This window comes from Caretta caretta, chromosome 9, assembly GCF_965140235.1.
Source record: "Caretta caretta isolate rCarCar2 chromosome 9, rCarCar1.hap1, whole genome shotgun sequence".
Lineage (NCBI taxonomy): Eukaryota > Metazoa > Chordata > Testudines > Cheloniidae > Caretta > Caretta caretta.
Window position 1 is genome coordinate 53,766,285 of NC_134214.1, and position 24,113 is coordinate 53,790,397.

The following is a 24,113-nucleotide window of genomic DNA, read 5'->3' on the forward strand; positions in this document are numbered from 1 at the left end:
CCTTAGTTTTTAGTCCGTTTGCAGCAGAGTTGTTTATTCAGCCTTGCTTCCAGTTCTCTGTTTTCACTTTCTTCATTCAAACAAAGCCATTCAAGGCTGGCTGCTTTTCTTCTGGGCCTTAACTGGCCACCTTATTGGCTCAGTGAATTGAAAGCGTACCAGTCAGAGTGGCCATAGAGGCCTCTGTGGCTGATCCCCCAGGGGCAGATGCCAGCTGCTACTCCCAGCCAGCGGATTTGATCTGTCAGCTCAGCCGGCACAGGGCTGTGCTTTGGAGCTAGAACCCAGGGGCTCAATTCCTGTTGAGCACCCGACCAACCAAATCACTACCTGCTCCTATCAGTAGGTGATGCTGGGTTTCCCTGGGCCTAGTCCCCAGGGAGGGAAGCCTGCACATGTGGTGGAAGGATTGTGTCCCCAGCTGGAAACAACATGTGTTCTTTGGTCTGGTACTCCCATGTATCCTCCTGGCCAGGCCCCACAAGACCTTTGTCTTCTGCTTCCTGGCTGAGGCCTGCGGTTCAGTAAACCCTGCCCAATCTGGAGGAGGAGATATTTCCCACATGGAGGAATGTTAGCCTGAAAAGCAAATTCTGGAGCACTTTTGTGATTTTATTTTGTGCTCAACTCTATTGCTTTGTGTGCTGCCACAACTGTCCAGGGACTGCAAATGCCAAGTTCCCCTGCAGAATTCGGGGCTGCCGGGGCCAATAGCAGAGAGGTCAGCTTCAGCCAGCAGGATCCATTTCCAAGGGTGTGGGTCCTCTGGTAGGCGGGGAGGTTGATGTGACTCATGCATTAGGTGGTTCCTTATCATTTTGCACAGAGGGAAAGCCCATGGGGGAGTGGAAGAGAGATAGCAGGCAGCATGGATTAGCGTGTGGGGGAGCGCAACTTGTGCTCTTTGGCTGAGAGCACAGAGAGCTTGCCCTTCTCTCCATTGTGGTGGGGAGCACTCAGAAGCACGCCTGAAATGGGAGCAGCAGGAGCCACTGCTGAGGACCTGGTGGAGTGCACCCACGGAAGAGTTCCAGCTGAGGACCTGGTGGAGCAGCACCCACCCCTGATGGGAGAAGAGGGGGGCTTCCAGGCAGGATTGACCAAACCACCTCCTCCAATCTCTCCTGGGGGCGAGGAGAAGGAAGGAGTCAAAGGTAAGTAACATATAGCAGGGTTTGATGCAACATCAACCTCTCTGGAAATGTCTCGAAATCTGCTAAGTGGAAGAAATTGCCTCAAGTTTCCTCTGTAAGATAGTTCTGAGGCCCTGGCCGCCATGCAGATCTCTGGCCCCTTCGCCCCCTCCCCCCATTGTGGCCATTCACACACCCCTGTGCAGGGCCCAGGCTCATACCTGGCCTGCAGCTCGTTGTGGTGATTGAGAATTATCTGTATGGCAGCAGCACCTGAGCTCAGCCTGCACAATGAGTGAGAGCCCCTGAGCCACCGACCTTAGAGGGGCTGCCGGTTCTCTGCCGGGCAACCCCTATACAACTCCTATGCACAGCTTCAGTGGCAGGGGGTTTCCATAGCCAGTGGAGGGGGCACTCAGATTTCCAAGCTCTTCCCAGAGTATGTTTCCCTGCAAGACCCCCCCAATGTTACATGCTCTTGTGTTTGCCATTTCCGTATTGTCTGTTGTTCCTAAGAACGACCTCCTGCGGGGACAACTCCGTGTTTCTCATTCCAGTGCCAGTTTTGGTCACATAACCATCTGCCCAAGAATCTGTGTTTCTGGGGCCCACAACAAGCTGTATAGCCTAAGTTTCCTTCCCCATGACACTGTTTGCGTGGCAGCAATTTCACAGGCCACAGCCTTGCTGCGGTTGTTAATAGGTCTCTGTAACAATTTATATTGAGTTTCCAGGAAGTGGCAGCCAATGGTGCTCCTTCTGGGGCACATGATCTCCTCATTCCCTGACTTTCCCCAACTTATCATTACAGCTTATTTTGTTGTATTCGAGCTGTGCCAGCTTTTATTTATTGTACCTGCACTCCCTTTCCATTTCGAGCTAAGATTGCCCAAAGTCACTTGTTCCAAGAGTTGTTTGTCTGTGGTAAGACTACATCATTTCCTCTTCTAGCTCCAAATGTAATAGAAAGGGAAATTATGAAGTCCCTTCCTCTTTATATCTCTCCATTTTAGGGTTCTGGACTGCACCCATTACCATAGATCAGCTCCCTAGTTAATGGAAAGGCCTAATAAGGGCCCTAGTGAATTTGATGGAGTCTTTGGTTCTTTTCCCTTCCCTGGAGGGTAAGTTGTTGGAGAAGGGTAAAGAAGGTCATACAGTGAGATCTAGAAGGGGCTCAGACTGGATTAGTCAGATTTCTTCGGGAAGGTTGCCCCACAGCTGGACACTGTCCATCGAGAATGCCTTTTCTACAGCCTCCCAGGGCATCTTCCTGGCCTCTGTGATCCTCATTCTTTCCGAGGAATGCAGCTGTCTTGGGGAGATGGGACCTGATCCATTCATGGCTCTGAAAATTGGGAACAAGATCTTAACCTGGCATTGGAAGCTGACTGGGAGCCAGTAAAGGGACTTGAGCATGGTCTTGATGTGCCTATCAAGTGGTATCAAGTGGAGTGCCCCAAGGGTCGGTCCTGGGGCCGGTTTTGTTCAATATCTTCATAAATGATCTGGAGGATGGTGTGGATTACACTCTCAGCAAATTTGTGGATGATACTAAACTGGGAGGAGTGGTAGATACGCTGGAGGGGAGGGATAGGATACAGAAGGACCTAGACAAATTGGAGGATTGGGCCAAAAGAAATCTGATGAGGTTCAACAAGGACAAGTGCAGAGTACTGCACTTAGGACGGAAGAATCCAATGCACCGTTACAGACTAGGGACCGAATGGCTCGGCAGCAGTTCTGCAGAAAAGGACCGAGGGGTTACAGTGGATGAGAAGCTGGATATGAGTCAACAGTGTGCCCTTGTTGCCAAGAAGGCCAATGGGATTTTGGGATGTATAAGTACGGGCATTGCCAGCAGATCGAGGGACGTGATCGTTCCCCTCTATTCGACACTGGTGAGGCCTTATCTGGAGTACTGTGTCCAGTTTTGGGCCCCACACTTCAAGAAGGATGTGGATAAATTGGAGAGAGTCCAGCGAAGGGCAACAAAAATGATTAGGAGTCTAGAACACATGACTTATGAGGAGAGGCTGAGGGAGCTGGGATTGTTTAGCCTGCAGAAGAGAAGAATGAGGGGGGATTTGATAGCTGCTTTCAACTACCTGAAAGGGGGTTCCAAAGAGGATGGCTCTAGACTGTTCTCAATGGTAGCAGATGACAGAACGAGGAGTAATGGTCTCAAGTTGCAGTGGGGGAGGTTTAGATTGGATATTAGGAAAAACTTTTTCACTAAGAGGGTGGTGAAACACTGGAATGCGTTACCTAGGGAGGTGGTAGAATCTCCTTCCTTAGAGGTTTTTAAGGTCAGGCTTGACAAAGCCCTGGCTGGGATGATTTAACTGGGAATTGGTCCTGCTTCGAGCAGGGGGTTGGACTAGATGACTTTCAGGGGTCCCTTCCAACTCTGATATTCTATGATTCTATGGCAGCCCCAATTGCAAAGGAGGTGGGCATCCATGTTCTGCACTAGCTATAGCCTGTGCTTTGTTTTCACATTCAGCATCAGGTGCAGTGAATTACAGTAATTCAGCCTGGAGGGGACAAATGCATGAGCCACCATGTCCAGGTCCTTGCCCAGGAGGAAGGGGGAGAGTTTCCTACTGAGCTGGAAATGGCAGAAAGTGCATTTTGTCACTGTTGCTACCTAATCATGTAGGCTCAGTGAAGAGACAGTCAGGACTCCTAAGTCTTCACAGTAGTTTGACAAACGAAATGACAACTGATGCTTTCAATGGAAAGGGATGGGAACAGTCTCCTGGCTAGTTCTTCAGAGCATTTCCCCCCTCCTGCTCAGCATCACTTGGATCTTGCCTGAGCTGAGTTTAAGTTGGCTACTGTCCCACCGAGAGCTGACCTTTAATACGTTTGTGGGGACATTGTAGCAACAGCATTGGTTGCATCTGTGAAAAATGATATACAACCGCATACCATCATCATGTTGTTGGGAGCAGAAGGGTTGAAAAGAAGGGGGGAGAAAATGCATCCCTGGGAAACCACACGAGTGAGGGCCTTCATAGAAGCGGAGCCATTATGTACTATCATTCTCGGGCTCTGCTGGAAAGGATCTATTAGCACAGAACTACAGCAGGGCTCCATCTACTCCAGCCACACCCTGTGAGCAAGTTAGCAGTACCTTTTGACCTATCCTGTCTAGCAGAGGCCAGGTAGTATGAGCATAGAGATATTGCCTGCATCCATAGTTTTGAGGCAGTCATCATTCAGGAAGCCCCTTAGAGACAGCATAACATCTCCTATCCCTGCCTAGCTTCATGGCAAATATAACCTATGGCTATCCTGTGTTTTCCCTGATGGCTATGGAGAGCTGCCTCCAGAAGGAGGAATGTCAGTGGTGCCTTTGAGTCTATTCTATCTAAATTTAATGGCCATTGTTTGCTTGACAGCTTCATTGTGTATGTATCAAGTTATTTATAAGCATTCCTAACAGCCAGTTGCGGAAGCTCTTATCAAAGCCTCTGTGTGGTGGAGGAATAGGCTACAGGCACTTTCCTGACTCAGATGCTGGACAGAAAAACCCCACCCCAGCCCTGATGGACTGGCCAAGAGGCATGTATTTATCTTCCTTAGTAACGGTTCTCTGAAGGAACCGAGAGGAGAGGCAAGCAGAGGAATAAGATGACCTGTGTCCGTTTCCATCTGGTTGTGGAGACGCCACTTAGTGGTTCCAGTCAAGAAACACTTTCAAAACAATGTAATCGGAAAGATAAAACAGACGGACAGACACTTTTCAAGATGCTATTCCCAGAAGCGGCTTGGTTTTTCTCACTGCTGCGACTCAAACTGAGAGCTGTCCTTGGAAAGGAAAGAAAAGGGGGGCCAGGGGTCAAACAACAGGAACAGACATTGAGGAAATGATACCTAGCTTTAATTAAGTGCATGTGCAAGGATAACATGCCACTGAGTTTGAGTCATGGGTTTTTCCTTCTCAGTGATGATTGAAGCACAAGTGTCTGTGTGGGCGGAGGGTGTTGTCTCTTTGATGCCATTTGGGGCCTAATCTACCCCGACCAGGAGGAGAGTTTGAGATTTCCTCAAAACAAAGGCAGTGCACATGGTCGGGCTGTGAACACCGGGCCCAAGTCCCCTGGTAACGTTGTTCCTAGGCTTGTTGGGGGAGATTTCCATCGGCAAAAAGGGCAGGTTGGTGCCCATGTCCCTCTGGAGCGTTGGGCTCCTGGATGCTCTTTGTGTCTGTGGAAATCTCCTCCTTCATTGTCCTTACCAAGCTTCAGTGATGCTGGCTAATGCCAGCTCTGCCAAATGTAAACAGTCCTGCTGAACTCCCTTTCCCTCAGGCAGGCTCTGTGAGGGGAGGAGAAGGAAAGGGATTGGTCAATGCACACGGAATGAATCTCTCTGTCTCCCCAAAGGACCATACAACATTCAACCTTCCTTGGATTCTTGAGGTGTCAGTTGTGCCTTTAAGTTCCAGCCCATATGCTGGGGCAGAGTACAGAGCCACCCCACCCCACAGGCGATTCAGGAGGGTTTCTCCCCCATACACAGACAATGCCTCCTGGAGCTTCCCAGATCCACAGAAAAGGAGCAAACAATTGGCTGTGCTGCTTTAAAGGGATAGGTTTCAGAGGAACAGCCGTGTTAGTCTGTATTCGCAAAAAGAAAAGGAAAAGGAGTACTTGTGGCACCTTAGAGACTAACCAATTTATTTGAGCATGAGCTTTTGTGAGCTACAGCTCACTTCATCAGATGTTTACCGTGGAAACTGCAGCAGACTGTGTATATAAAGTCTCTGTGTGTATATAAAGTCTGCTGCAGTTTCCACGGTAAACATCTGATGAAGTGAGCTGTAGCTCACGAAAGCTCATGCTCAAATAAATTGGTTAGTCTCTAAGGTGCCACAAGTACTCCTTTTCCTTTTCTTTTTAAAGGGATAATTCACCAGGCCCTGCCTACATGCTGTGTGAGCTCGCTGTCAGTTGGCTGCAGCAATAGCTGCTATGTGATGGTGCCCTGCAGACTGTCCAGAGCCCGTGAGCCATGTTGTCTTCTCTTTCGGCATAACCTGAGCTCTCATGACTCCCCCGTCTTTAACTCCTCCAGCTTTGGTCTCTGGGTTGTGATGACAAGGAGTGCTGGAAGTGGGTTTCTCTGGAGCCTCTCACCATTGCTCCTGACTCCATCCAAGTGCTCTTATTTTGTGTTTAAATAAAATCTTTGATTAGGTCCTGGAGCTACGCTCCAATCACAGTTGCCAGCCGTCAATTAGGAACACAGCATCCCCAGGCCAGATGGACAGTCATAGATTCTAAGGAACCTTTCTGATCATCAAGTTTCACCTCCTAGATAACACAGGCCAGCAAATGTCACCAAATCATTCCTGCGCCTAGCCCATCCCATCTGGATGAACTAGAGCCTGTCTTCTAGCAGGACATCGGATCTCGATTTAACGACTTCACATGAGGGAGAACCCATCACGTCCCTTAGTGATTTGTTCCAGTGGTTAATTACCCTGCCCGTAAAATATATGAGCATTATTTCTAGTCTGAATTTGTCTAGCTTCAGCTTCGTACTATTGGCTCTTATTGGACCCTGCATATAATGGAAAGACAGATCCAGATGAGGAGCTAATTCATCCTTACATGCAACTGCATTAAAACAAATATTAACATGAACTGTGAGCACATGCGGGGAGCTTCAGTCCAGATAACAATACTGATGCTTCACAAGGTGATCTGTATTTCTTGGCACTGAGTTTTCTTATTTGTGCTTTTAGGTCAGTGATTGTCACACTCATCGCAGCAGCTGTAAATAAGTCAACCTGATTTCTTCACACAAAGCCCAAGTTCATTTGACCTTGCTGATACCCTGGGAGTGCGGAACTATGCTTGCTGGAACTGGTCCAAAGAAGTGGTCTATGATTCATTCCTTCCTTCAGCTTCACCACAGCAGAGGCGGTGGTCCCCAGATGTCATGGACTGAAGCAGTTTATCAAACTGAATGCAGAGGGGGAAGTATGTGACCATCAAGACTCTTCTGGGATAGGCACCATGTTGCTTGCTGGCTTTCGCAAATTTGAATAGATTTAAGAATAAGGACAGGCTTTCAGAGAAGTCTTGTGGACAGCATGTGGATACCAAACATTTCAGTGCTGGGACAATTTCCATGTAACCCCCCCCCATCATCTTTTAAGTCTCTAGTTGCTTGCAAGTGTCTTAGGAACTACAGTGCTGGCATTTCATGAGGACTGAGCCTGGTGTAGAATCTCAGCTGTACTGGAATCTCTAACCAACAGGCCCGTGTGCCTACCTGCCTCCCCCTATTTCTCCAGCCTGCCCCTACTGCTATAGGAATGGAAAGGAGGAGGGTAGGAGAAATATGAGGGAATATTTATTTGGTGTCATTTTTCTTGTCCCGCTGGGGCAGGGAGCAGCCAAGCTGAACATCTCTGGCTTTCGTTTTGTCAGCTGCAATACTCATGTGATGTCCCAGAGTGACAGAGTTACAGCAGGAGCGAAGCTTCCCGGGAACGGTCACTTCATTGTTAGGTGCTGCCCCCCTGGAGGAGACATTTAACTGAGATCCCTAGTACCCAGCTCCGGTGGACCTCATTGACATTCTGTCTCTCAATGAGACGGTTTCTGTGCAACGGTTTCTCTTGTTTCACGCTGTGCGGGTCAGGACTGAATGGACTGTTTGTTGTTTGTTTGTAGTGTGTCTAGCACTATGGTGCCCCAGCCTGGTTCAGGCCTCTCTGTGCTAGTACAGATGATAATGAGACTTCATTGCTACATTTGGGTATGGTACAGTTACTGGATACAACTGTACTGCCGTTAACTGCCTCAAGTGCTGATGGTGATCTGTTGAGGTATTTCTAATGATTACCTGGCTATTGTTGGGGATGGCTTTACAATGTGAAGGGTATGAAGATGGTAGAAGTTGGGATTTAGGGGTACTCCTGCTGGAGGAAGGGATCAGGCTAGCCGGTGAGCTGACTCTACATATGATTGTAGTAAAGGCTGGCCTTGGCTGGAGTTTCCCTCAGAAACATCAGCCCTGATTCTGTCCAGAGCTATGTGTCATGCCAATCTGGATGGAATGTCTCAAGTGTGTTTGTGATGAGAAAATAGCTCACTCCTGCCACATCCTCCCAGTCACTAGGATCCCTGCAAAGCTGGGCCAACATTTCTGAATGGTTATTGTTACTTTTCCTGACAAAGACGGTCATGTAGGATTGCCCATTTTGGTTGCATGTATTTCTGGAGGTTTCATTGCTTGACATCTTTAATTAAAGATTAATCTTTAATTCCTGGAGACTCCAGGACAATCCTGGAGGGCTAGCAACCCTACTGTCATTCCCTCATGAAAAAAGTATTGAGGCCATGCACTAATGTGAAACCAATTTTGACCCTTATTCCCTGCCACAGGGGAAAGAGGACACTTGAGTTTATTCTGAATCTGATTGTTCCTTGGTTTATTCCCTCAACCCTTGGCAGCCCCTTACCTCTGCCTTGCTGACCGGGTGCAACAGCTCCTTCCAGCTCTAGACACAGCTTTTGTGGGTACTGTGCTTCCACGCATGGCGCCTTCTACCACAACTGCCCTGGAAGCCCCCACAGGGCAGAGGCAGCATGATCCAGTGGATAGGAGAGTGGCTTGCAATTCAGGACACCTAAGTACTAGTCCCAGGAAATTTGCCCCTTGGGGAATGTGGTTTCATCTAAACCAAAAATTTCTGCAGGAAAATGTCAGTCTTGCCTAAATGCTTCAGTTTTTTGTAAAGAAAAACCAAACAAAATATTACACTGCAAAATGAAATTAAATTTTTCTGTTTCACAACGTCAATAGAAAATACTTAGGTTTGACACGTGGATTCAAAGGAAACATGATTTCAAATGGGCATTTTGACTTACGTTGACATAAAAATGACTCATTTTGAGGTCAAAATATCATTTTTTTTCATTTTGAATTAACATTTTTAAATGGATTATTGTGTTTCTAAATTGCCAAATTGCCACTTTTCAGAACTTTTCATCCCACAAACATTTCAGATATTTCAAATTGTCATCCTGATTTGGGACAAAAATGTCAAATGATCAGAATTTCCTGGGGGATGGAAATTCCATTTTCCAAACAGCTGTGGGTCCGAGTTCTTCCAAGCAGAGACGGTCTCACAAAGGGGACGGTCTCAGGGGACACCATCACAGGGCCTAATAACATCAGCCACACTATCAGAGGCTTGTTCACCGGCACATCTACCAATGTGATATATGCCATCATGTGCCAGCAATGCCCCTCTGCCATGTACATTGGTCAAACTGGACAGTCTCTACGTAAAAGAATAAATGGACACAAATCAGATGTCAAGAATTATAACATTCATAAACCAGTCGGAGAACACTTCAATCTCTCTGGTCATGCGATTACAGACATGAAAGTTGCGATATTACAACAGAAAAACTTCAAAACCAGACTCCAGCGAGAGACTGTTGAATTGGAATTCATTTGCAAATTGGATACAATTAACTTAGGCTTGAATAGAGACTGGGAGTGGCTAAGTCATTATGCAAGGTAACCTATTTCCCCTTGTTTTTTCCTACCCCCCCCCCGACTTTCTTGTTACACCCTGGATTTGTGCTGGAAATGGCTCACCTTGATTATCATACACATTGTAAGGAGAGGTTTCAGAGGAACAGCCGTGTTAGTCTGTATTCGCAAAAAGAAAAGGAGTACTTGTGGCACCTTAGAGACTAACCAATTTATTTGAGCATGAGCTTTCGTGAGCTACAGCTCACTTCATCAGATGTTTACCGTGGAAACTGCAGCAGACTTTAAGGAGAGTGATCACTTTAGACAAGCTATTACCAGCAGGAGAGTGGGGTGGGAGGAGAAAACCTTTCATGGTTTGTATGTATAAGAACATCTTCTGTATTTTCCACAGTATGCATCTGATGAAGTGAGCTGTAGCTCACGAAAGCTTATGCTCAAATAAATTGGTTAGTCTCTAAGGTGCCACAAGTACTCCTTTACTTTTTGCGAATACAGACTAACACGGCTGTTACTCTGAAACCTCTCACAAAGTGTGTGTCTAGTGCTCAGTGTAATGGGGCTTTAGAGCTTGGTGGGGGCTTTTAGATGCTAATACCATACAAACAATGAAGGGAGATTCCACCGCATGGAGGGGAAAGCAGAGCTGATTAACCTGTGGTGGGGAGGGAGGAAAAACCTGGAGAAACATAGCTGGCTCTCTAGCCTTGTTCTCTCCGGGCGGGCGGCTGGCTCATCCCTCCTCATTCCACTGAGTAAGAACCATGTCCAGGGAGTTCTGTCGGGGGAGGGGAAGGGAAGAACGTATAGGAGACCTGGATCCCTTTTTTCTTGCAAACACAGGCTCTCCATGAATGCAGAGAGGGCACAGGGAGTCCTTTCCTTTTTGTTTATTACCGTGCAGCTGTTGAAAAGCCCACTGTGACCCTTTTGCTTTCCATGCAAGCTTTTCCCTATGGCTCTGTGCTTTTAGGGAATGTCTTCACAGCACAAAATGCTGTGTTCTTAACTCAGTTTAGCCTGTAGCAAAGTGTTGGGTTGAACTCAAGCTGCTAACCCAAGTTCAAAGCCAAGTTGCTGTGTCTTCACTGCTATTTTAATCCAAGTTTGCTAATGCAGGTTAGTGAACTGAGTTAAGAACACACCTTGTTTTGCAGTGTAGACATGCCCTTGGAGGGTCATAGGCCACACGAGTCTCTGATGAAGCAAACTCTTTACATCTGAGTCATTATTATTAATCGTTCCCCACCGTATGCAGCACTACACGCTCATTTGTGAGGACAGGCTAGTGACCCTGGAGTCTCTCTCCCAGTTCAGTTCTTTGTTTCTGTGGATTTCTATTAGTGAATTGTAAATACCCTGGTACTCTTTGAGAAAACTGAGAGCAAGGGCATCATGCCTGGCTGGATCCCACCTCAAGAAAGAGGAGAAAACAAAAGAGAAAGGAATAAAAGACGAGAGAGTGAGGCCATGTCTACACTACAAAATCGTTGACCTAACGTACATCGGCATACAGCTATAAGTTATAAAATTGCTTGTGTCTGCATATAACCTACACATCTTCGGGATGTGGTGTTCTGTCCCATCTTGTGGCACTGAGACCACTTAGAGAGAGAGTTAATGAGTCTACTCAACAGCCTTAGCTAACAGCAAGTTGGCTTTTAGCTCAGGCAGTAGAGGCTCATGCACTAAGCTCCAGAGGTCCCATCCTGCCCGCCGATGACTGGGCTCCATTGGCATTACAAGTGGGGGCTCGTGTGGGATTTCAACTGGGAAGCCCGCTTGTAACGCCGACACACCCCGGTTGTCCGCAGGCAGAATCGAACCGGAGACCACTGGAGCTTAGTGCATGAGCCTCTACCGCATGAGCTAAAAGCCAACTGACTATTAGCTAAGGCTGTGGAACAGACTCATTTTATCTCTCTCTTTAAGTGGTCTCAGTACCATTAGATGGGACAGAACACCACACCCAGAAGGTGCGTGGGTTACATACGCACACTTGGCTCCTTGTGTGAGCAGTGAGCATCCTCATCAGCAGCACTTGTATCAATTGTACTATCAATGTGGAGCATTGTGGGATGGCTCCTGGAGGCCAGTAACAGTCAATGTAAGCAACGCAGTGTCTACACTGACACTGCATCAACCTAATTACATCGACCGTGACTCTATACTGCTCGTGGAGGTGGTGTTACTAAATATGCATAGAGAGGCACGTAGTTGGCAGGAGGCAAATTTAAGTGACTACACTTCCACAGCTAGGGTGATGCGAAGCAGCTTACATTGGCCTAATCGTGTAGTGTAGACCAGGTCTACGTGAAACAACCCCAAGCACTAAGCAGCCTCCAGATGAGGCTGAGTTCCAAGGCTGACGGGAAACAGGAGCCAGACGCTAAGGAAGGAAAATGAGGACAAGAGGAAAAGCCCCACCCCAAAGAGGAATGTCTGCAGGAAGACGGGGTTGCAGGACAAAAGAAGAGCAGCTGCAGCAAAGAGGCCCAGATCTCAATGGGGAAAAAGGGGAGGGGCCATCTCCACAGGAGCAGAGGGAGGAAAAAGATGAAACTATCTAAAAGGTGCAGAAGCAGCAAATAAAATAATTGAAAATCAGAGTTTGTGGAGGCTCCGGAGTTGCTTTTCCAGGGAAACGGAAAAGTCTGGGTTTTCTGTGACCCTCTCTGAAAGCTTTAACAACAGTGCTGAGGAATGAGCAGGGCCAGGGAGGTCTGCCATTGCAAGGAGTTCTGCAGAAATCAAAACTGCTCACAGTGGCACATGCAGGCTGGGACCAGCTGATTCATCAACAGAGGTGTGAATGCTTTTTGGGGAGAGAGGGTCATGGGAACCCCAGGGTCTTGGGGAGGCAGGCACGGTCTGGGTTCTGTGAAAGTTTCAGCAGAATTGCCATGTTCCTGGGGAAGGCTTTGATTCCATCAAATCAGCACGACTGGATGGAAGACTGTTCTGTAGGAAAATACCCAGCCACTCTTCTGTGGGAAAATGCTGATTCGATGGAATCAAAATGTTCTGTGGATACCTGGCCATTCTGTCAAAACTTTCTTTCTCCCTGGGCTAGCTGGGACTGGTGGGCTGCCGGGCTCCCAGGTCCACAGGGCTGGCTCATTCCTTGGTTAGCTCCCAGGCTCTGTAGCTAGCCCCTTCCAAAAACATCCAGCCTCTTCATCCATGAGGAAGGCCACTGGTAAGCCAAAAAATTCCATTTAGTCTCTCCTGAAATGAAATTTTTCTGCAAATCCTTTCATGTGAAAAATTTCACATTTTTGATTTTTCATCGTGATTCAGGATTTTTTTTTAAGGTGGTTTTTCACAGGAATGGATTTCTATTTTCCAACAAGCTCTGTTAAGGAGTACCAAGTACGTTCCCTCATCCACACTGGGGGAGCCAGTGCAGACCTCACACTGATGACATCAGGTCTAAGTCCAGACCAGAAGACTGCAGAGAAAGAAGTGAAGAAGCTGTCTGATGTTATATTTCCCTGGGAAAAGTGTGCAGCCCCTACTGGAATGTCAAAGGAAAGGGGAGAATGCAGATTTCAGTGCAGTGAGGGTCAGCAAACAGGAATGGAAAGTAGAAAACCTGAGTGATTCCAGGAGAAGCCTTAGAAAGCAGGAAACAAAGAATGGAAAACAAGGTGGAGAGGGTATGGCAAGACTCCCCAGGGTCCATGGAGACTGTGCCAGTTGCATGCCATCAATGTGTGAAAAGAGGATCTTCAGAGCTGGTAGAGCAAAGCAGAGCCAGAGGGGGAGGAGATAATGTTCTTCTAAGAAAGGGCCACTGTAAGATGTGCAAAGGTCTGCTGCTGTCATGCTGAGACAGATGGAAGAGAACTGGAGGAAGAAGAGCTATTAATAGCAGGTGTGGGAACAGAGTCAGAGGACTCACTCCACTGGTTTATTAAGTTTGTCACAGTGGTATGAAATTAGCCTTTCATGCATGCTTCAAACACTGCTGAAAGGAAACCACTTCTGTTGTATGACCTTCATTAAGTACGATTTTCAAAGGCTCATAACGTGGTCCAGTCAAAACCAATTTGCACTCGAATGCCCCAAAGCGCTTCTCAACAATGATGGCTATTTCCCTGCCAAATTTTCAACTTTCTACCCCCAACTGTTTCACTGAGACTGCTGTTCAAAACAAAGGTGGGAAGAATGTTTTGGGGGTTTTTAATAACAGAGAAAGTGTTTTTCTTTCACTCTCTTCTTACTCAATAGTGGCTGAACTAATTTTGCTCAGAAAATGTCACCTTCTGGCAGAGATCAAACCTGGAAGATTTCAGCCCAAATGGGAAGCGTTTTGGAAAGTTATAAGGAACTGAAAACAAAGGGTTGGTCTTAAATGCTTATAGAATTTGAACTACAGTGGTTGCTGCTACTCTAATAAAATGAGTAAATACTATATAAGAATATTTATTTTGCTACAAGAATGAATTCTCTTTTCTACTGTTTACATTGTGTACTGCTCATCCAAAGGGACCTGCTATTACATACTGAATAGTACTTAGAATTTAAAGACCTTCAGTGCACCCACCATGAACCCTCTGTTGAAGCCAGATATTAGAAATGAAGTGTGCTGGATATTTCTTTAATTCTCTGCCTAGTGAAACAAACCTTTTCCAAAAAATTTCCAATACACTCTGATAAACAACCCAGCATTCTGGCTTACCTGCCCTTATAAAATAATGCTAAGAGAACAAACATGAGCAGTCTTTCTCTTGGAACTGCCTGGTTTTGGATTGGCTTCTGCCTCCACCAGGTGGTGTTTTTTAGTGTTTAGTATTTATTTCATTTATCATTGTGACTATCTTTTGTGGCTTGTACAGCACTCCTTGTTCTTTGGCAAAGGGCAGAAGTGGGGAGCAAGCAGATTAGAAATAAAATCATTGTTAGGCTGAGATTTTCAAAGCAACCTATGGGATTTGGAAGCATTAAGATTAATGGAAATTGGGTATCCAAATCTCCTAGACAGCTTTTTAAAATCTCAGCTTTGGGTTCTACTCCTTTGTGGATGTGGGTTGTTGCAGAGAACATTTCATCTGTCTGAAGTGCATCAAAGATTGGAAAACTTGTCACTACGGCAGGTCTAAACTTTGCCATGACATTTTTTTCAATGGAAAATGGCTTTTTCCTCTGAACTCAAATGTCTACATTTGTCACTGAAAAATCAAAAACTGATTTTTTTTGTCTTTCTGTTTTTAGAAACCAAAACCCTTAAATTTTGGAGGGTTATAGTTTTGCGAGGTTTTTTTTTACCAAAACCTGAAAATTGTCAAAGAAAAAATGTTGATGAAAATGAAAAAAGTGTTCTTTTTTGTCATAATTTTTCACAAGAGGGGGAAGAAAAACATTTCCCAACCAACTCTACTTGTCAGTTTCACTTTCCTGATGCTGGTCCATAACTGGAGCAGTAGCAAGAGCTGAGCCATCAGCCAAAGATCCAAATAAGTGAGTGGGGGAGCATCCACTGAACAGTGGGGGAAAACAAAAAAAGGAGAAAAACCTCAGGTTTTGTCATTTGTCATTAAAAAAAAATAGGTGGGGGGGAAGAATTCTAGCCCTGTAAGTTGCAAAGAAAAGCTTAAATAATGACTCAAGTGTAACTAATGCAGTTGCGTCTGCCTGAGGGCCTGTCTACACAGAGAAGTTTAGTAGCATAATTTAGCTATTGTGTTAGGTTCTCTGCAGATTCAGGGCTTGTCTACATGTGGAAGTTTACTAGCATAACGATACTGGAATAATCACCTCACTGTAGTTTTACTACTATTACTCCCCGTGTTGACACTCATTTTGCAATAAGAAGGCCTATTTTTGCTTTAGCTTATGTCACACCGGAAGTGGTTTAAGCGCTAAACCATAAAGAGGCACTTATTCCAGAATAAGAGTGTCCACACATGCAGTTATACTGGTATAATTATTCCTGTACAGTTATGACAGTAAATTTCCCCATATAGGCAAGCACTGAATCTGCAGAGAACCTGACACAATAGCTTTGAGAGGAGGAACCAATGGAGCGATGTCTGCCTGAATTTGCAGAGAGCCTGATACAATAGCTCTAAGAGGGAGGATCTGCCCCATGTATTTCCATGGAGTGTTAACACCAAGACTCACTGCTCTAAGAAAGCCCACCAAGGGGACTTTTGTGTGGGGCAGAAGGGGAAGAGTACAGCAGGCCTAGCCAGTCCACCCAAGCAGATATCTCCTGCCAGCTGAGGTAAGTACTGGGGTCCCTGTGTTGCCAGCCTTATCTCTGGGGGGTGTGGGGGTGTCTAGAGGGTGTCCCATGGCCAAATTGCCTGGGGACCTGGATTGCATCAATCCAGCTCTGCAAAGAGTGAGAGGGTCCTGCTGGCTAGGGAGCGGCAGCCAGCTGGGCTGAGTGGGGGAGGGAGGAGGCGGGGAACCCCTGCACCCAGACCACTCTGGAGGGAGTGCCTGCAGGAGGTGGCATTTATTTATACACTGGGGAGGAGAGAAGGGGTATGGCTCGGCCAGCTCACTTTTCACAGCAAGGGAGGGGGAGCAGGACCTGAGCTGCTGGGAGCTTCCCAGGCTGGGAGGTTCCATGTCCTTACCTCTCCCACTGTGGAAAGTGGAGCAGCCCATCCTGCCCCTGCCCCTGCCCCCTCACATCAGAAAAAGCAACAGCCAGTGGCAGGGCCCTGCTGGGTCGGGTGGCTCTGGGCATGGAGGGGCCAGGCCGGTGGCTGGGCTGGCTGGCCTTGGGGTTGGAGCCAATGGAGCCTGCACAGAGGTGGGGCCAGGAGGGCCTGACACCTGCTGTGCTGAGGACCTTCCCTGTCCCCCCACAAGCAGCCCAAGAAGGGGTCCTCTCTGCACCCCACCAGCCCCCAAGTACCTGGGTGGGGAGCTGCTTGGGGGCTCTGTCATGAGCCTACCCCTGGGGCCCAGCCAGGGAGCACATGGCACCCCTTGTACCTAGAGTGACCAGACAGCAAGTGTGAAAAATTGGGATGGGGGTGGGGGGTAATAGGCGCCTATATAAGATAAAGTTCCAAATATCGGGACTATCCCTATAAAATCGGGACATCTGGTCACCCTACTTGTGCCTGGCTGCTGGTTCATGGAGGCAGTGGCGGCGGCGGCGGCGGGGGGAAGCTGCTATTGAGCAGGGGGCTGCTGTGGAGAGTGAGCTGTGTAGGGGAGAGGGGTCAGCAGAGGCTACTGCCCCGGGGAGCGAGGGCCGCCTGAGTGGGCATGACAGGCATCATGCTATGGGCTGGCACTCAAACACCACGGTGATGGCGCAGCGTAACAGCCCCTATAAAATAGTCACAATTTGATCCCTCTGGGGGCCTGGCACTGCATAGCCATGCGCCACACCTTATTCGGGGCAGATTGTAAAACTTCAGCCTAAGACATCACAAAAGTGACTTATGCTGCATTTCAATAGCCTTCCAAGGAAGTCAACCCTCACTCACATCTGTCCCTTCCCACCTCATGTGCATTTCTGAGCTGGGCGTTGCTGTGCAATTTACAGTCTCCCACAGCTGCAGGAACAAAACTGGGTCAATGGTGGGAACCTGGAATTTGGCTTTTGATGCCTGCTGGAAAGGCAGGTGCAAGGTCTAAGCCAGAGCTTTTTGATCCATTTTCTTGCAAATCTTACAACCCATAGTCACAGGGACTCCATTACCTTCCCAGTGTGGAAATAAGATCAACCGTTTTGACTGTGAATAATTTAAAGTGATTGATTAACTCAGCCTCATTCTCAACTTGCAGTGAGTAGAATTCAGTTTTCTAGAGTGTTCTTTGTTAATCAAATGTACTTACTTTTTTCAACCCACTTGTTTCCCTCTATGACTGGATCACAAACACTTAGCTGCTGGTATTGTTCCCTGATATTTGAAATTTGAGTTGTCATGAGGCACATAAACCACGTTATTGTTTCTGTTCCTTGACTGTGGGAGAGTAACTCTTATAATCAGCAGAGCCTGAAAGGGTTTGACTCTCTCCTGCAGAAGTAGAAGTAGAGCAAGGTAGCAGACTAACAGGAATAGGGAATTTTAGCAAAATGTTAAATCTTTCCCTTTCTAGACCACACAAGCCTTGTTTAGCACATCATTCCTGCCATAATGAGATGACTATAAAATGTATTTTCAAGGATCAGAGTTATATTAAATTCTTTCTCATCACATTCACACAAAGCAATTGCCTGAAAATCCTGCTTTGAATGGGGTAGTTAGCTTCTTGTCTGAGGGCATGGCTACACTTGCAGATGTAGAGCGCTGTGCGTTAAACCAGCCCTCAGAGACCACAGCAGGGAAAGCGCTGCAGTCTGTCCACACTGTCAGCTGCAAGCGCACTGGCGTGGCCACATTTGCGGCACTTGCAGTGGCATTGGGAGCGGTGCATTATGGGCAGCTATCCCACAGAGCACCTCTTCCCATTCTGGTGCTGTGGCTTGTGGGAAGGGGGTGGAGGGTGCAGGACATTCTGGGTCCTGTCCCAAAGCCCCGTGATGCATCGGTTCGCATCCCAGCAATCCCTGTGCTTCTGTCCATATTTGGCGCCATCTTTCAATGTTTTTTGTACTGTGCACTCTGTCTTCCCTTTCGGTCTGCGGGAATGGAGCCCAAACTGCTGAGGAGTACGCTGACGAGTCTCGCCAGCATGCCACGTTTGGCAGTCGAGTTATTCTTTATGATCCAAAGTGACAGTGAGGGCTCCGACGATGATATTGACTCAAGTAATGCATATGACATGAGTTTGCTTGTGGCATTCACGGACATGCTCACCACTGTGAAACATCACTTTTGGGCTTGGGAAACAAGCAGTGAGTGGTGGAATCACATCATCATGTAAGTCTGGGATGACGAGCAGTGGCTGCAGAACTTTCGGATGAGAAAAGCTACTTTCATGGGACTGTGTGCTGAGCTCGCCCCCACCCTGTGGCGCAGAGACATGAGATTGAGAGTTGCCCTCATGGTGAAGAAGTGGGTGGCTATTGCAATCTGGAAGCTGGCAACTCCAGACAGCTACCAATCGGTCGCTAACCAGTTTGGAGTGGGGAAATCGACCGTTGGAATCATGTTGATGCAAGTTTGCAGGGCCATTAATCGCATCCTGCTCAGAAGAACTGTGACTTCGGGTAACATGCATGGCATTGTGGATGGCTTTGCACAAATGGGTTTTCCTAACTGCGGAGGGGTGATAGATGGCACACATATTCCAATTCTGGCACCAGCCCACCTAATCTCCAAGTACATTAATCGGAAGGGATATTTCTTTATGGTTCTCCAGGTGCTTGTGGATCACCATGGGTGTTTCATTGCCATTAACACAGGCTGGCCTGGAAAGGTGCATGACACACGCATCTTTCGGAACACTGGCCTGTTCAGGAAGCTGCAAGCCGGGACTTTTTTCCCAGACCAGAAGATCACCGTAGGGGAAGTCGAAATGTCCATTGTGATCTTGGAGACCCCGCTTACCCTTTAATGCCGTGGCTCATGAAACCCTACAAAGGGAGCCTTGACAGCAGCAAGGAGTGATTCAACAACAGGCTGAGCCGGTGCAGAATGACTGTGGAGTGTGCTTTTGGCTGTTTAAAGGGCTGCTGGCGCTCTCTGTATGGGAAGCTGGACCTAGCCGAAGACAGCATCCCCGCGGTTATATCCATGTGCTGTACCCTCCATAACATTTGTGAAGGGAAGGCTGAATGATTCACTCAGGCATGGAACTCAGAGGTTCAACACCTGGCGGCTGAATTTGAACAGCCAGAGAGCAGGGCTATTAGAGGGGCCCAGCGTGGGGCTGCAAGGATTAGGGATGCCTTGAGGGAGCAATTTGAGGTTGAAAGCCACCAGTAATGTCTGGTTCCCTGCATGGGAGTGAAGTGCAGTGGTTCCAATGTTAGTAGGAATCTGTGTTTGCTAAGCTGACTTGCAGTGCCTGTTTCTTTCCTGGGCTAAGGTATCTTTTACTTTACGCAATAATAAAGAATTTTTTCAAAGCCAAAAAATCCATTTATTGAAAAACAACTGCTTAGGAAACAGAAAAGGCAAGGGGGTGAGGTGAGGAACAGTACAACCACAGATTTGCGTATGTCCTGTTATCATACTCAGCCTTCCTGTCTGGAGTGCTGTGCAATAAGTGCTGCACTTCAGGATGGCTGTACTGGGGTTGAGTGGGTAAGGGTCATAGTTTTCAGGGCTGGGTGGTGAAGCTACAGGTGTTGGAGGCAGCTGGTGGCGGTAAGAACCCAGATGTTGGGGAAAGTGGGCTGGAGGTGACATGGGGGCACAAGGGAAAGAGCTTTGGTACAACGGCTGCAGTGGGGGCATCGGGCATGGTAGTGCTCCATCTGCATGGCTACGAGTGCCTGGATCGAGTCCGCTTGGCGATCCGTTATGCTGATCAGCTGATCCGTGCTTTGCTGCTGGAGCACTGTGCTTTTGTGCCGGCGCGCCTCATTCTGCTGGCAGACCCTCCTTTCACTGTCCCGCCGCTCCTGCACTTTTCGATTTTCATGACTTGAATGCTGCATTACTTCATGCAACATGTCTTCCTTGCTTCTACACGGCCTCTTTCTGATTCTTTGGAGTCTTTCGGCTGGTGAGAACACGGACGGCTGAGATCTCAAGGTTGCATCTGTAAAGGCAAAATGCAACACTTAACAGAGGCAGCATTGTTCACACCAGACAGAGCAATGATTCTCCTGTACTTAAGGGCAAGCACAGTCTACACAATAGCATAATTTGTCCATCCCAAAGCGAGTGCACATAACCCATGGGAGCCTCAAAATGGGAGTAAGCACAGGGTCAAGCGTGACTGATTGTTTCACGGCTGTACTGTCCTCTGGGTTTCTGTGCCTTGGGGAGAGCCAACAGTGGCAGGGGTCCCCATGCTGAACACTATCCCCACATTTTCCACAGGAGTTCGTCCTGAAAGATATCTTGCTGCTGAGGGTGACCTGAGAAGCAAGGGAGGGTCTTCTACTGCAATGCGGATTCCACCCTGGCCCATATGCAGCTTGCCTGTGTGGAGTATGGAGCAATGGTCCCCCACCCCTCATGGCACAATGGCACGGACAAGTTAGCCTGACTGGGACAAGGAACATAGTGGCTCTCCCAAGAAACCTGGGCAAGTGCATTGCCCAAATTCTGACTGAGACCTTTGAAGAGATCGCTGAGGCCGATTACCACAATGTGAGAGCACACATCAACCCCCTACTCCCGCATCTAGGCACGCATGCAGCCCCAACCCTCCTCACCCCAAGAGCCCACACCGAATATCATAGAATCAATCATAGAATCATAGAATATCAGGGTTGGAAGGGACCTCAGGAGGTCATCTAGTCCAACCCCCTGCTCAAAGCAGGACCAATCCCCAACTAAATAATCCCAGCCAGGGCTTTGTCAAGCCTGACCTTAAAAACCTCTAAGGAAGGAGATTCTACCACCTCCCTAGGTAACGCATTCCAGTGTTTCACCACCCTCTTAGTGAAAAAGTTTTTCCTAATATCCAACCTAAACCTCCCCCACTGCAACTTGAGACCATTACTCCTCGTTCTGTCATCTGCTACCATTGAGAACAGTCTAGAGCCATCCTCTTTGGAACCCCCTTTCAGGTAGTTGAAAGCAGCTATCAAATCCCCCCTCATTCTTCTCTTCTGCAGGCTAAACAATCCCAGCTCCCTCAGCCTCTCCTCATAACTCATATGTTCCAGACCCCTAATCATTTTTGTTGCCCTTCGCTGGACTCTCTCCAATTTATCCACATCCTTCTTGAAGTGTGGGGCCCAAAACTGGACACAGTACTCCAGATGAGGCCTCACCAATGTCGAATAGAGGGGAACGATCACGTCCCTCGATCTGCTCGCTATGCCCGTACTTATACATCCCAAAATCCCATTGGCCTTCTTGGCAACAAGGGCACACTGCTGACTCATATCCAGCTTCTCGTCCACTGTCACCCCTAGGTCCTTTTCCGCAGAACTGCTGCCTAGCCATTCGGTCCCTAGTCTGTAGCTGTGCATTGGGTTCTTCCGTCCTAAGTGCAGGACCCTGCACTTATCCTTATTGAACCTCATCAGATTTCTTTTGGCCCAATCCTCCAATTTGTCTAGGTCCTTCTGTATCCTATCCCTCCCCTCCAGCATATCTACCACTCCTCCCAGTTTAGTATCATCCGCAATATCTTCCTTCCCAAAATAAAAGCAGCTTGCCAGGAACCTCCTCTGGTATTTGTCCTTCCCCAAGGACCAGCCACCATGACTGGCTACCTTCCTCTTGGCTTGAGAACAGCTCCTGGCTGCATGCCTCTAGGGATTCTGGGGTGTCTTCCTCCTCCTCAGTACCCTCGCTCCCACTTTGCTCCTCCTCCTCCTTCTCCCGCCTTGTTGAACTGGGCTCTGAAGTGTCCATGGTGGTACTCAGAGTGGAGGTGAGGTCGGCCCCAAGTATCGCGTCCAGTTCTTTGTAGAAATGGCAGGTCACATGGGCAGCACTGGAGCAGCTGTTTGCTTCCTGGGCTTTGTGGTAGGCATTCCGCAGCTCCTTCACTTTAATCCTGCACTGCAGGGCGTCCCGGTCATGGCCCCTTTCTATCATGTCCCGTGATATCTGCCCGAAGGTATCATAATTCCTACGGCTGGAGCGCAGCTGGGACTGGACAGCTTCCTCCCCCCCAAACACTGATGAGGTCCAGCACCTCGCCATTGCTCCATACTGGGGATCACCTGGCACTTGGAGGCATGGTCACCTGGAAAGATTTGCTGAGAGCACTCCACGCCTGGCTGAGCAAACAGGAAGGGGATTTTCAAAATTCCCAGAGAATTTAAAGGGTGGGTCTGACGGTTGGTTACCTGAGGGCAGGGCAGTAGAGTTCAAAGTGATGACCAGAGTGTCTAGAACAGGCATTGTGGGACACTTCTGGAGGCTGATCAGAGCACATTAACAGACCAGGGTGTCCACACTGGTGCTGCGGCACTCCAGCGGGGGTGCACAAAACAGTATTCCACTCGTCAAGGTGGAGTACCAGGAGTGAACCAGCTGCGGAGTCAGAGCGCTTTACGTGCCTTGCCAGTGTGGATGGGTAATGAGCTAGTGCGCCCGGGACTCCTTTAATGCGCTGTAACTTGCAAGTGTAGCCAAGCCCCGTGTCATGTAATTGCCTCTGGTGCAGGATACTGACACTCTAACTTGTAAGTTTTTTGAGGTCTGAACTGTCTGTTTATACAGCTCTTAGGTCAATGACCTCCTGCTCTTTGAGCTGGACTCCGAGTTGCTATGGCAAAACAAACAATTATTTCATTATAGTATTACTATGAGTGTACTGGTCTGGTCCATATTTACTGGTCTGCATCCTGTCACCCTTCTGCTAGGTTCTCATTCATGGTCAGCAGACATTTACCAGGCACCCATCTGGCCACAGCCTTGCAAATGATACAAATGATGGGAAAGGATTTCTTAATCCCTGCCCTTTTTATTGAGAATCCCAAGTGAGGTATGCTCGAATCATCCATTTCTCACTTCCTCTTTCTGAAGGTTGAAGGTTGTTTTCCTCTCTGGGCTGTTATGGTGTGAAATGCTCAAAGGCTGAGACTTTAAAATCTGTCTGAGGATTTATATGCCAGGTTCCATTAAAAATAATGGGTATCCATATCCCCACCCCCACCCCACCAAAAAAGGCCAAGCTTCGCCCTTCTGTAACTCCACTGACTTCAGAGGAGTTACCAGCAGGGAGGAATTTGACCGTGAAACTCAAATAGCCTATTTATAAGCAAGACACTCAGAATACAGTGATCAGACAAAAAAAGTCTGCTTAAGAGATCTAGTCTGAACCACTACAAAACTCATCTAGATAGGCTCCCCTGGGGTTCAGTTACACTACTCTCTAGAAACATAAAGATTCTCTTTCTCCCACCCTGGCCCTTCCAGGATCTCAGCCTGCTAAAGTCACATCCCTCTGGTATCCAGTCTCCCAAATCACCCTCACAGCCTTGTGCCTTTCAAGTTTATTTGATGTTCCTGATTTACTATCTACAAAGGCTTGCCTTCACCATCATCCCTCACGGGGGTTGTCTAAAATAGGATGTTGAATTTAAAGCAGGGTCAGTTAACACATTAGCTAACTCTAGACTTTTCCCTAATGTAGAAATAGGTTGCCTTGAATTATCTGGTCGAAATCAATTCTAAGGGGGAGCCTAGAGTGTTACTATGAATCTGTGCTAGGGAAATGGTCAGGGCTATGTTAACTGACCCTAACCTAACCTTGACCTCTTCTCCTAATCTAGACATACCCCAAGGGGTGTTTCCCTGGGCCTGCTCCCATTCCATTCAGGATTGTATTCACCTCTGGGGTTAACCACTGTCACTTCCTCTTTTGGTGTTCAACCTTTGTTTTCTCAAATGTTCCTTGGAAGGTAGAGCCAACATTTGCAATCCTCCACCCTGGGAGGAACTGATTGTCTGC

At 47.8% G+C, this 24,113-nt stretch overlaps 1 protein-coding gene across 3 annotated transcripts in view; it reads left to right on the plus strand.

Annotated features, from left to right (window-relative positions):
* Window positions 1-867: 867 nt before the first annotated feature.
* Window positions 868-24,113, plus strand: part of SLCO2A1 (solute carrier organic anion transporter family member 2A1) — a 123,015-nt gene continuing 99,769 nt past the window's right edge. Inside the window, exons 1-2 of one of the 3 annotated variants that reach the window (XR_007358330.2) lie at window positions 868-1,154; window positions 6,892-7,983. Coding sequence is in view for 1 of the 3 variants with exons in the window: in XM_048863152.2 (XP_048719109.1) it covers window positions 7,916-7,983 (68 nt within the window). In the remaining 2 variants the exon portion in view is untranslated. The remainder of the gene's footprint in view (window positions 1,155-6,891; window positions 7,984-24,113) is intronic. The other 2 variants (XM_048863152.2, XM_048863154.2) reach the window with 2 other exon arrangements.